We start from the raw sequence: 13156 nt of genomic DNA, 5'->3' as shown, positions 1-13156 counted from the left end.
ATGTAAATTATGGGAGATAAAGTTTAACTATACATACATAGACCAAGGCACTTCCCATAACTTTGAGGGGTAGGCAACATCAAACAAATAAAAACAAAGGGGACATTTCCTCTCTACGCTCGTACCAGCCTGACAAGGGACTCAACCGAGTTTGGCTGTACTACTAGGGTGCCACAGCCCACCCTCCCCCGTTATCCACCACAGATGAAGCTTCATAACGCTGAATCCCCTACTGCTACTACCTCCGCAGTCATCCAAGGCGACCGGAGGAAGAAGCAGGGCCTACCGGAACTGCGTCACAATCACTCGCCATTCATTCCTATTTATAGCACGCTCTCTTGCCTCTCTCACATCTATCCTCCTGTCACCCAGAACTTTCTTCACTCCATCCATCCACCCAAACCTTGGCCTTCCTCTCGTACTTCTCCCATCAACTCTTGCATTCATAGCCATTTTCCATTCTCTCTATGATTGTTGTTTGGTATGGCTATGGCATTTTATTACTCCTGAATTTAACCAGACGTAACTTTGGTTAAATTCGAAGTGTTATTCTTGATTGGAACCATATGTTATCATTTATTCTACCACATTCACCTGGCTGGTATCCACAGCCTAACTGGCATCCTAAATAGGACAAAACTAGAGTCCTACAAAATTTCCTTAATGTGGTAAAAGGGTTTGTGTATCGCCATGACCACCCAAGCTGTACTAGTCAAGGCCACCCAAACTAGTTTATTTGCAGTGAACGATCAGACTAAAATCTCTCAGCATCACCAATCTCCAGTGGCCAGCGTGGTGATGATGGCCAAACCCCAGACATAAGGACACGATATCTGAGGCTTTTGTCCTGCAGTTTGTTGTTGTTATATACACATAGTATATAAAACAACTTGAACTCATTATCCCCAAAATTTACTTTATATTCAAACTATATCACTCGATCATAAAGCTATAATCTGACAAAACAGAAAACCACAATACAAAAGAACGAAAAAAAAGAAAAAACATCAGTGACTTACTGGGTGGAGCGCAGCAGACGCAGTTTGTTCCGTTACACCCAGAGGGAATCAACCTCTCTCCATCGTTACAACTGGTGTCTCTGCACACGCCATTTTCATCCTCGCAGGACTTGGTTATGGTGCAGTCTGAAAAACATGACAGATGTGAAAAAAAGTGACGGACATGTGAGTAAATAAAATAGAAAGACTTGCGTTTTGCCTTTGCTACAAGAAATGCTGGTGGGAAATTTCAATTAGGGTATCGTGAACCTCCCAAAATTGGGTCCCAAAACTGGGAGAAGTGCCATGGTCATACATACATATACCAAGGCACTTCCCCCAATTTGGGGGGTAGCCGACATCAAACAAATGGAAAATAAAGGGGACTTTTCCTCTCTACTTCCCCCTAGCCTGACAAGGGACTCAACCGATTTCAGCTAGTACTGCTAGGGTGGCACAGCCCACCCTCCCTCGCTATCCACCACAAATGAAGCTTTATAACGCTGAATCCCCTACTGCTGCTACCTCCGCAGGAGTCCCAGAGTAGATGATTTAATTACTCCTATCAAATCAAAGATTTTCATTACTACTCTTATCAATTAAGAAACTTTCATAGCCAAAGATTGGTAACCAAATTACTCATTATCAATTACGAAACTTTCATAGCCTAGTTTGGTAACCATAATTACTCTTATCAATTAGGAAACTTTCATAGCCAAAGATTGGTAACCATGATTACTCTTTTCAATTACGAAACTTTCATAGCCTAGTTTCGTAACTATAATTAGAATACTCTTATTAAATCTAAGACTTTTATATACAGAAATTAGAAACTGTGCAGACTCTCATCAAATTGAGGAATTTCACAATTGGAGATTAACCCTTTTACCCCCAGGCTCTTTGGAATTTTCCAACCCTTAACCCCCAGGGGTTATTTTTTTTTTTCAAGCACATTTTGCAGTATATTTTTTTTAAATTGCTCTAACAGCCTTAATTTTCACCATAAAGAGGTCAGGTTGGTCTCATTCTCTTGGAAAATGCCTAAATTTTCTCAAAAAATTATCAAAAATATGAAAAAAAAAGTTTTATAGCATTTTTTTGCAAGGACGTACCGGTACGTCCATGGAGGTAAAGGGATGGGTTTTGTGAAACGTACCAGTGCGTCCTTTGGGGGTAAAAGGGTTAATGGCCTGTATAGGCCCGAAGGTCTTACCGCTCACCAGCCCAAAGAGTTATACTCACTTTGCGGAGCGCAACACTCGCATCGGTTTCCTGAACAACCCAGGGCAATGATGGTTTCGTTCGCGCTGCATGTTCCCCTCTCCCGGCAGGTACCGTTCAAATTCGTACATGTCGGCTGTATTTCGCAATCTGAAAGCAATCCGAGGTTAGAATCAAGAAATGACTATTAAAACTCAACCTCTCGACATCTTAAGATTTCTTTTTGACCATTTCAGAAGACTATTGATTCAGAAGTTGTTTTGAAGGAAAATTAAATATAATGTAGAACAAAATAGCGGTGGTTATCATATATCTTTTTACCTTACTATAATACACCCAGAAAATGCAACACAAGAATATCTTTTTGATAATACAGATATTTCTAAGATTATCAAAAAAAGAGTATCAATAAGGCCAACTAAAATATAATTTTTATAGATGAAATGGTGGTGTCAGTTTTAACAGTCCTACTTATGAAACACAGATATAAAAAGTACGCCTAACGATGATGCCACACCTGCTTTCTTCCTAACAATTGCACTCAAAAAGAAGGAACAGTTATCTCATAGAGAATATTTCTTCCCTTTTCTCAACAGGTAACTTCTCATTTCCACCCTGCTGAGACAATCTTCCCACACGACCAAACCACCTTTAAGATGTACATGGTAATACACTTACTCAAACAGCATACGCATTCTGGCTTAGTGCATTCTCCTGTCATTACTATTTCGAGAATATTTCTTCCCTCTTCTCAAGAGGTACCTCCTCATTTCCACCCAGCTGAGACAATCTTCTCACATGACCAAAACACCTTTAAGATGTGTACGGTATTACACTTACTCAAACAGCATACACATTCTCCTGTCATTACTATTTCGAGAATATTTCTTCCCTTTTCTCAACAGGTAACTCCTCATTTCCACCCTGCTGAGACAATCTTCCCACACGACCAAACCACCTTTAAGATGTACATGGTAATACACTTACTCAAACAGCATACGCATTCTGGCATAGTGCATTCCCCTGTCATTACTATTTCGAGAATATTTCTTCCCTTTTCTCAAGAGGTAACTCCGCATTTCCACCCTGTTGAGACAATCTTCCCACATGACCAAACCACCTTTAAGATGTACAGTACTGTATACCGTATTGCACTTACTCAAACAGCATACGCATTCCGGCTTTGAGCATTCTCCTGTCATTACTATTGCGCAGCGGGCAGGGTCAGTGCATCTTCCGACACATCCGGGGCTGGCTGGGCAAGAGAAGAAATTTGAGGAGGGGCCGCAACAGGCACATTTACTGGGGCCACCACAACCGCCCACGACTTCTCTCTCTCCGCCTTCGCAAGCCGTCTTGCAAACGCCTTCTTTCTCTAAGCATTTGCTGTTAGGTTGACAATCTGTTGATAGGAGGGTGAATTATATGAGTACTTATATGCGAGAAAATTCATATATTTATACTTCATTATTATGTGCCAAGAAATTACCATGTTGAAATACTGAAGGTTGAACATAAGAGCCAAAAGAAGAGGATAAATCTAAGTGGTATGAATATTTGACATTAACTTAAGAAATATAGTTTTTCCTCTATACTGTATATATATATATATATATATATATATATATATATATATATATATATATATATATATATATATATATATATATATATATATATATATATATATATATATATATATATATATATATATATATATATATATATATATACATATATATATATAACATATATACATGTGTAAATATATATATATATATATATATATATATATATATATATATATATATATATATATATATATATATATATATATATATATATATATATATATATTATATATATATATATATATATATATATATATATATATATATATATATTGATATTATACAAGATCTGATAACAGAAGTAGTGCCTAAAGGCTTACCTTGACAGCAAGCACATGAATCACCAGAGCAGGTCCCATTTTCGACCGTGATTGAGCAAATTGCGGAGTCCACGCATTTCCCGGCGCAGGTTGGAGGCGGCGTGGCCGGGCAAGTCGCTAAGCTCGTATTGGGAATGCAACACGTGCAATTGGTCCCGCTGCATCCTGACGCCAAAGCAGTTTCATTGCTTGCGCATTTTAGTTTGCAAGTTCCATTTTTGTTCGTGCAGCTTGGTTGTATCTCACAGTCTGGAAATAAATAAACAAATCAGGTCGTTATTATGGTTACTTAAAGAGATATTGCAAAGTGTTTTGAATAATTTGTCGCAAGGGTTGTGATGGCGAGTGTGGTAATGTCCCTGACTGGTGAACGCCAGACTGGGGTTTGAGTTCCGCTCAAGCTCATTAGTTTCTTTAGTCGCTGCAATCTCACCATCTTTGTGAGCTAAGGATGAGGGGGGGGGGTTTGGGGGAGAATATAGTTCTATCTGCTGAGTCATCTGCAGCCATTGCCTGGGTGGAGAGAGGCTTGTGTGCTGATCATATGTATGTATATGATCAGTCTCTAGGGCATTGTCCTGCTTGCTAGGGTAATGTCACTGTCCCTTGCCTCTGCTATTCATGAGTGGCCTTTATAACCTTTAAACTCTAGAGAATGTGTTCACAATTGTTTTCTATAACACTGGCCTTTAAGAACGACTCATATACTTAAGTAATTTTATTATAATCACTGCTGTTATTATCATCAATATCAACATTGGTATCATTATCATTAATATCATTATTATTACCATTACATTGATAATTGATATTATGATTATATTATCATGATTATTATTACCGTATCATTATTTTCATGATTATTATTATTATTATTATTATTATAATTATCATTGTTTTTAATATCATTATTATAATTATCATTGTTTTTAATATCATTATTATAATTCTTATTATGATTATCAATATTAATATTATCATCATTATTACTATGATGATCATAATTTTGATAATGATTATTCTAATTATCATCATTATCCTCATTATGATTACTATCAACATTACCCTCATTACTATCACAAGCATACAGCCCTGTAGCATAGAAACGACCAGAAGTCCTCCGAAGACTCGTGTCAACTATACTTACTCAAACAACAAGTGCAGTCAGTCCCTGAACAAGAACCCCCGGGTAACTCTGTGGTGCAGTTCCTCTTGTCCGTGCAAAGTCCTCCGCAGGAGGATGAACTGCTGCACGTGGCTAATTTGACGCAGCATTTACAGCCGTCTCCACTGCAGCCATCCGACAGCTCGTATTCACCTGCGGTGCAGTTTGCTTTGCAGGTTCCATTGCTGCTCGAACAGTTAGCTTGTATTGTGCAATCTGGAAAATATAGATGAATGGTGTGTATTAGCTAATATCCAACTACAGTATTGTAATCAATAATAATAGATGATACAAAATTGTGTGCCGGTTTAGTATGTGGCCTACCTTTTTTATTCTGGTTTAGTATGTGGCCTACCTGGCTTGTTGGGTAAGGTAAGGTAAGGTAAGGTAAGGTTAGGCAACATACTAAAACAGATAGAATTTCGTAGGCCATATTCGAAAGGTAGGCCACGTACTAAACCGGCACCCAAAATTCTCTTTATATCTTTTATTTTGAATTTCTAAGATAAAATAACTAAAAAAATATTAAAGGTTAAAAGTGTCTGGTTTCAGTGTGCATTAGCTAATATCCAACTATTGTAATCGATCAATTTCTTTAAAAAATAGGATACCTTCATATTTCAACTGCTTTTCTTATACTTATGTCCCCATAAGGAAGGCAGGTGTATCTGTGTACTTTTACCGTCGATACTTGGGAAAAGTAAAGGCAAAAGGTAAAGGTGTCTGGTTTCAGTTTCATCAGAATAGATGCTCATCAAAACTTCAGCCGGGCAAGCTCAACGCCCCACTGTGGTGCTCAACCACAGCAGTGGCTTCCCCAGTAAAGAGCTTAAATTCAGTCTCGTGCGGGGATCAATCTACTGCCATTTGAATGTTAGAAAAACATGTTACAACTTTACTAGCCAGAAGGCTAGTAATAACACCATCATTACATAACCAATACTTGGTGAGATATCTGTTGGTGCAAAAGCTAACCTATACACATTTGTAAATATGTCCGTTTGTTCGTAGTGATAGGGGGTGAAGCGTAAACAAAACAGTGGTTTGTTTTTGGTGATGTGTTTAGGTAAAGCATTTGAAATTTCTTTAATTAAACCTGATTTGGATTTCAAGGGATGCAGCAATGTCTAGCCTATACAGTGAAGGCTTTGTAATTCACCAGTTGTTTTATACAACAGGTATGAACTAAATTCATTCAAATCTGCCCTAATTTTTGACCTTGTCTTATCCAAAGGTCGTCTTATACGCGGAAATGTACGGTATATGGAATCCTTCAAATAAACTCGGTTGATGTCTTTGAGTTTGGCTTTCAATAAGAGGTCTGTCACTGACGCAAATTGAAGTAAGCCGAGGATTCTTTCCAAGGCTCTTCTGGACACCTGTTTGTGTTTGAGGAAGTTCCTTGTCTTAGATGCTATCTCTCTGACCTTCTTGGAAGGAAGAGAGAGCCTGTGACTTGTGAGGTCCCATTGGATGCCTAACCATTCGAAGTTGCTTGCCGGTTGCAGGCGAGACTTTTGTAAGTTGACCTTGAAACCCAGCTTGCTGAGGAATTGGATCACTTTGGCAGTAGCTTTGTCACCGGGCGTCACAGGTCGACCCAGAAAAACAGTGATTATTTGCTACTGTCTCTTTCCATCATACTGAACAAACCACTTACTGTACCATGGCATCACTCAAGTTTTATTCTATATTCTTATAACGAACCGTTCACAAACATGACTGATCAGCAACGAATGTATTCACATGACGACACTAAATAGAATGATTTTGGTTACGTTAAAAAGAATAATTTATTTGGATCATCTCCATTACTTCCTTTACATACATTCTAAAATGATTTACTTATATGATAAAGCCCATAAAAATTATCTACATTAAATACTTCATAGAAACAACCACTTTAGAGATATACAGTAGTACAATATATGTGTATACATAATATACATATGCATATATATAAACGTAAAAATAAAAGCATATACATACAAACATAAAAATATATATATATATATATATATATATATATATATATATATATATATATATATATATATATATATATATATATATATATATATACATATATATATATGTATGTATCTCTCTCTCTCTCTCTCTCTCTCTCTCTCTCTCTCTCTCTCTCTCTCTCTCTCTCTCTCTCTCTCTCTCTATATATATATATATATATATATATATATATATATATATATATACATATATATATACACATACTGTGTATATATATATATATATATATATATATATATATATATATATATATATATATATGTGTGTGTGTGTGTGTCTGTAGTATAATGATTGAAAGAACAACATAGCAAACGACAATGTCTCATAATTACTTTTTGCACAATTGGCATGCCGAAGAGAAACATAAACGCACTTACTTCTGCAACAAACACAGTCCGCTGAATCGCAACTTGATCCGGCAATTACGTCATCGCAAAGGTCCGACTTCTCGCACACTCCTTTGCAATTGGGAGAGGCCGGGCAAGACGCGTCTACGCAGCACTTGCAACCGTCCCCGCTGCAGCCGTTGGCAAGCTCCTCCTCCGATGAAGAGCAGTTGGCCTTGCAAGACCCATTGCGAGCAGTGCAGGATTCCTCGATTATACAGGCTGTTGGGAAAGGTGGAAATCATCGTGAATTTTTTCTCAAAATGAACATGCGTTATGATGTTACCACTATCAACAAGTAAGTGACTATAGGAAATTACCAAAATGAACATGCATTATGGTGTTTTCGCTTGAATAACTATACGACTATAGGAAATTATCAAAATGGACGTACAAAACGTGGAAATTATCGTGATTTTTTTCTCAAAATGAACATGCGTTATGATGTTACCACTATGAACAAGTAAGTGACTATAGGAAATTACCAAAATGAACATGCATTATGGTGTTTTCGCTTGAATAATTATACGAATATAGGAAATTACCAAAATGAACATGCATTATGGTGTTATCACTATGAATAATTATACGAATATAGGAAATTATCAAAATGAACATGCATTATAGTGTTATCACTATGAATAACTATACGAATATAGGAAATTATCAAAATAAACATGCATTATAGTGTTATCACTATGAATAATTATACAAATATATTATATTAACAAAATGAACATGCATATGGTGTTATCACTATGAATAACTATACGAATATAGGAAATTATCAAAATGAACATGCATTATGGTGTTATCACTATGAATAATTATACAAATATAGGAAATTACCAAAATGAACATGCATTATGGTGTTATCACTATGAATAACTATACGAATGTAGGAAATTATCAAAATGAACATGCATTACGGTGTTATCACTATGAATAACTATACGAATATAGGAAATAATCAAAATGAACATGCATTATGGTGTTATCACTATGAATAACTAAACGAATATAGGAAATTATCAAAATGGACAGAAATTCTAGCGGTATCTTCATGAATATATGACCATATAACACAATTTATTAGCATTTTTTCTTTTAAATATTAAGTAATGCATTACATAGTTAAAACTTAAGAAACTTGATAACAAAAATAGTTCATTTGTGTGGCATTTCACCCTTTAGTCAATTTCTTTTAGCGATGAAGATTTGCACCGACTCGCAGCGGTGCCCTTTTAGCTCGGAAAAGTTTCCTGATCGCTGATTGGTTGGACGAGATAATTCTAACCAATCAGCGATCAGGAAACTTTTCCAAGCTAAAAGGGCACCGCTACGAGTCGGTGCAAATCTGCCTCGATAAAAGAAATGGACTATAGGTATATTTTTGCAGAACAAACAGTCTGGACTTAATATTACGATAATCTTATAACTATAAAACGAGTTTTGGTCATGTGTAAGAGACAATGGACTTGTAAAATCAGGAAACAGTTTTGTTTATGTCCATAGAACGTAAGTCATCAGAGATATTCATACCTGTTATGGTAGATATTTGCTTATCAAAATTATAAAAATTCTTCTAGAACGCACATGGTAACTCATGTGGTAGATATTATACATAATGATAAAATAAGACTAAAGCAATGTTAACCCTTTTACCCCCAGGCTCTTTGGAAATTTCCAACCCTTAACCCCCAGGGGGTTATTTTTTTCCAAGCACATTTTGCAGTATATTTTTTTTAAATTGCCCTAACAGCCTTGAGGTCAGGTTGGTCTCATTCTCTTGGAAAAAGACTGAATTTTCTAAAAAAAAATTATCAAAAATATGAAAAAAAAAATTTTATAGCATTTTTTTGCAAGGACGTACCGGTACGTCCATGGGGGTAAAGGGATGGGTTTTGTGAAACGTACCAGTATGTCTTTTGGGGGTAAAAGGGTTAATGAAATGTACACCTCCATGTTGCAATATTTGTTCCATGCTGTAACCCTTTCACTGCCATTGGTGACTTAGACAAAATTTAAAAAAGGAAACTCTTCTAAAATCATCCAAACTATGGAAAATTTATATTCAATGGAAAGGGCTTAACCCTTTTACCCCCAAAGGACGTACTGGTACGTTTCACAAAACCCATCCCTTTACCCCCATGGACGTACCGGTACGTCCTTGCAAAAAACTGCTATTTACATATTTTTGCATATTTTTTTATAATTTTGTGAGAAACTTCAGGCATTTTCCAAAAGAATGAGACCAACTTGACCTCTCTATGACAAAAATTAAGGCTGTTAGACCAATTTAAAAAAATATACTGCAAAATGTGCTGGGGAAAAAAATAACCCCTGGGGGTTAAGGGTTGGAAATTTCCAAATAACTTGGGGGTAAAAGAGTTAATAAGAGCTTTCCAATAAACATCAACAAGCGAAGGTTTGTGTGGTCTTGAAAGATTCTGCTACATCAGAAGTTTCATCGAATTCACCACCGGCATTGAGAGGGTTAAAGATTTACAGATAGAATTAAGAGGAAACGACTCTCCAGTAAGGGAAAACACCGAGACGTCTAAGGTCTGGTCAATGTCATATGCCAGGGCAGAAACAGGTTACTGGATGCCCAAGAGCGCTGCTATAAAAAAAAGCATGTGTAAGAAATGAGATGCATCAGGATGAGTAGGCCTGTTAAGGGGTATTGTCCAGTCCTGCATTTAGATTATTTATTTTCCGGCACTGGTCTAAATTCCTGAATTGATTTTTAATAGAAAATTAGCAAGTATTATATTATGCTTATATGTATGTCATTAATAGAAAATTAGCATGTAAGTAGGATACACATGGACAGAGGAAAATAAGTACAGTATGGCAGTAGAAAACCTTTGAATTCTCACTTCTGAGAGATTCTTTAGTTCTTCAGAAAGAGATTTTGAGCTAGGAAGTAATATGATTCTATGGAGATATAGATATCCAATACTCACCTTTAACCCTTTTACCCCCAAAGGACGTACTGATACGTTTCACAAAACTCATCCCTTTACCCCCATGGACGTACCGGTACGTCCTTGCAAAAAACTGCCACTAAAATTTTTTTTGCATATTTTTGATAATTTTTTGAGAAACTTCAGGCATTTTCCAAGAGAATGATACCAACCTGACCTCTCTATGACAAAAATCAAGGCTGTTAGAGCAATTTAAAAAAAATATACTGCAAAATGTGCTTGAAAAAAAATAACCCCATGGGGGTTAAGGGTTGGAAATTTCCAGATAGCCTGGGGGTAAAAGGGTTCAAAACAATGCTGAGTAAAGAAATTAACGATGCAAACCGTCAATGGTATGTATAAAATTTTCCTATACGCACTGTTATAGCAGTGGTTAGGATAAGAAACTCCAGTGTACCCAATTAGAGTAAAAGAGGTTATAACAGCTTACAATACACACCTTTAGAGCGATGGTTGAGATAAAAATTCCTATATGTGTAATATATAGATATTACTTGTTTAAAACACATGACCTACAGGTCACTGTGGAAGTGGGAGACGTGTGAGAAATGCCATAGTCATATCATAAGCAGGATATGAATGCCAAACCTCAGCAATGTAACATTTTTCATGAAGAGTAAACACAACCAAGCCCGTGAGAAAGAGTTGTCTATGAGAACGGAACTAAGTACCTTCCGGTATTAATGTTGTGTTTACTATAATCCATTAACCCTTTTACCCCCAGGCTATTTGGAAATTTCCAACCCTTAACCCCCAGGGGGTTATTTTTTTCCCAGCACATTTTGCAGTATATTTTTTTTTAAATTGCTCTAACAGCCTTAATTTTTGTCATAGAGAGGTCAGGTTGGTCTCATTCTCTTGGAAAATGCCTGAATTTTCTCAAAAAATTATCAAAAATATGAAAAAAAAAATCTTTATAGCATTTTTTTGCAAGGACGTACCGGTACGTCCATGGGGGTAAAGGGATGGCTTTTGTGAAACGTACCAGTACGTCTTTTGGGGGTAAAAGGGTTAAGTGCTGAGATAACTAAGTAAACTTTAACGTGAATATGGATATTTGTGGCAGTTCTTATTGAGATGTCATACGGAATGGTCATCCGACCAAACCATCTATACTCCTGTGATGGAGATGTTAATACTGTTTTTAAAGAATAAACTATTTTAAAGTTAACATACCTAGACTTTACTTGAAGATGTAACATACCAAATATAATCTACAACACATTGAAGATGACATTTGAAGGGAACCCAAATGTGTGTTAGTAACAGTAGCACACCAATATATGTGACTCAAAAGAAATGGTAAGGATACAGTACAAACATTTCAGACAATGTTGAAGCAATGGTACTGATATGTGTATAATGTGCTCCGCTAGAAAAATGGCGATAAAATCATAATACACACCAAAAGAACAATAGTGTTGAAGATATATAAGATTTTCTTGAAAAAAGGCCCTATTTTTGGGGGTCCGAATCTAGTAAGGGCCGGGGTCAGAGAAAATGTCCAAAAATTTTTGGTGTCAGATTTTGTGGTAGACTGCAGCATAGAGTCGTTTTATGGGTATATATGTGGTCATCGCATAGAGAAAAATTTACAATTTAATGCAGAAAAATCCCAATAGGAAAGCTATGGACGAAAATCTTGGCAAGTTAAGTTGTATTTCAGAGCATTTATGAGGGTGACTGCTGTATGTCTGTAACTGAACATTTAATAGGAAATTAGTCAAATAAAATAGTCCTCTAACTATAAAAGAGATTTAAACATGGCACTCTGAAAGTTGCAAAATTACCATCTATTTATTGATAAGGATTATTGCTATGAGTCATTGTTTTGAAATTTGATTAATTTCTCTGCTTCATAATATCAAAGTACAGTTAGATCTAAGTGTCACGTTTAACGCTTAAAGACACAGTAGGCCTATCTTGCCACCCAAACTTGATTATATTTGGCAAAGTTTAAAAGTAGTTTAATATTGTTTCGCTTTTTTAAAAAGGAATATCTTACATTTACATGTACATGAATATTTTTTTCTGAAAAAGGATAGTAGTTTTAAAATACGGCCTACCATTTTTATCTTTTACAGTAGTCTTATACACTCATGTAATTCCATTATATTAAGTGAAACAATATAAATCTATTATAATCCATGATAGAGAAAAATTTGGAAGTAAGAAACCATGTATCTTAATTTCTGATAGATTCGTCGAAGGGATAAGATTTACAACTTATATCTTTTGAAGAAAACATTGCCACAGGAGCAAAGGCTGTCCACTCACATTGAAACAACAGTATAAATCTATTATAATCCATGATAAGAGAAAAATTTGGAAGTAAGAAACCGTGTATCTTAATTTCTGATAGATTCTTCGAAGGGATAAGATTTGCAACTTACAGTATATCTTTTGAAGAAAAC

General features: G+C 35.9%; 1 protein-coding gene across 1 annotated transcript in view; it reads right to left on the bottom strand.

Moving 5' to 3' along the window:
- Positions 1–13156, bottom strand: part of LOC137624835 (neurogenic locus notch homolog protein 1-like) — a gene marked incomplete at its 5' end in the record, with an annotated part of 47471 nt that overhangs the window by 7089 nt on the left and 27226 nt on the right. Inside the window, 6 exons of the mRNA XM_068355787.1 lie at positions 1020–1145; positions 2241–2369; positions 3379–3621; positions 4171–4419; positions 5318–5551; positions 7744–7974. Of these exons, the coding sequence (XP_068211888.1) occupies positions 1020–1145; positions 2241–2369; positions 3379–3621; positions 4171–4419; positions 5318–5551; positions 7744–7974 (1212 nt within the window). The remainder of the gene's footprint in view (positions 1–1019; positions 1146–2240; positions 2370–3378; positions 3622–4170; positions 4420–5317; positions 5552–7743; positions 7975–13156) is intronic.

The sequence above is a fragment of the Palaemon carinicauda genome, chromosome 31 (genome assembly GCF_036898095.1).
Source record: "Palaemon carinicauda isolate YSFRI2023 chromosome 31, ASM3689809v2, whole genome shotgun sequence".
Taxonomy (NCBI): Eukaryota; Metazoa; Arthropoda; class Malacostraca; order Decapoda; family Palaemonidae; genus Palaemon; species Palaemon carinicauda.
The sequence above is the reverse complement of the archived record's forward strand: the minus strand, read 5'-3'. Positions and strand labels throughout refer to the sequence as shown.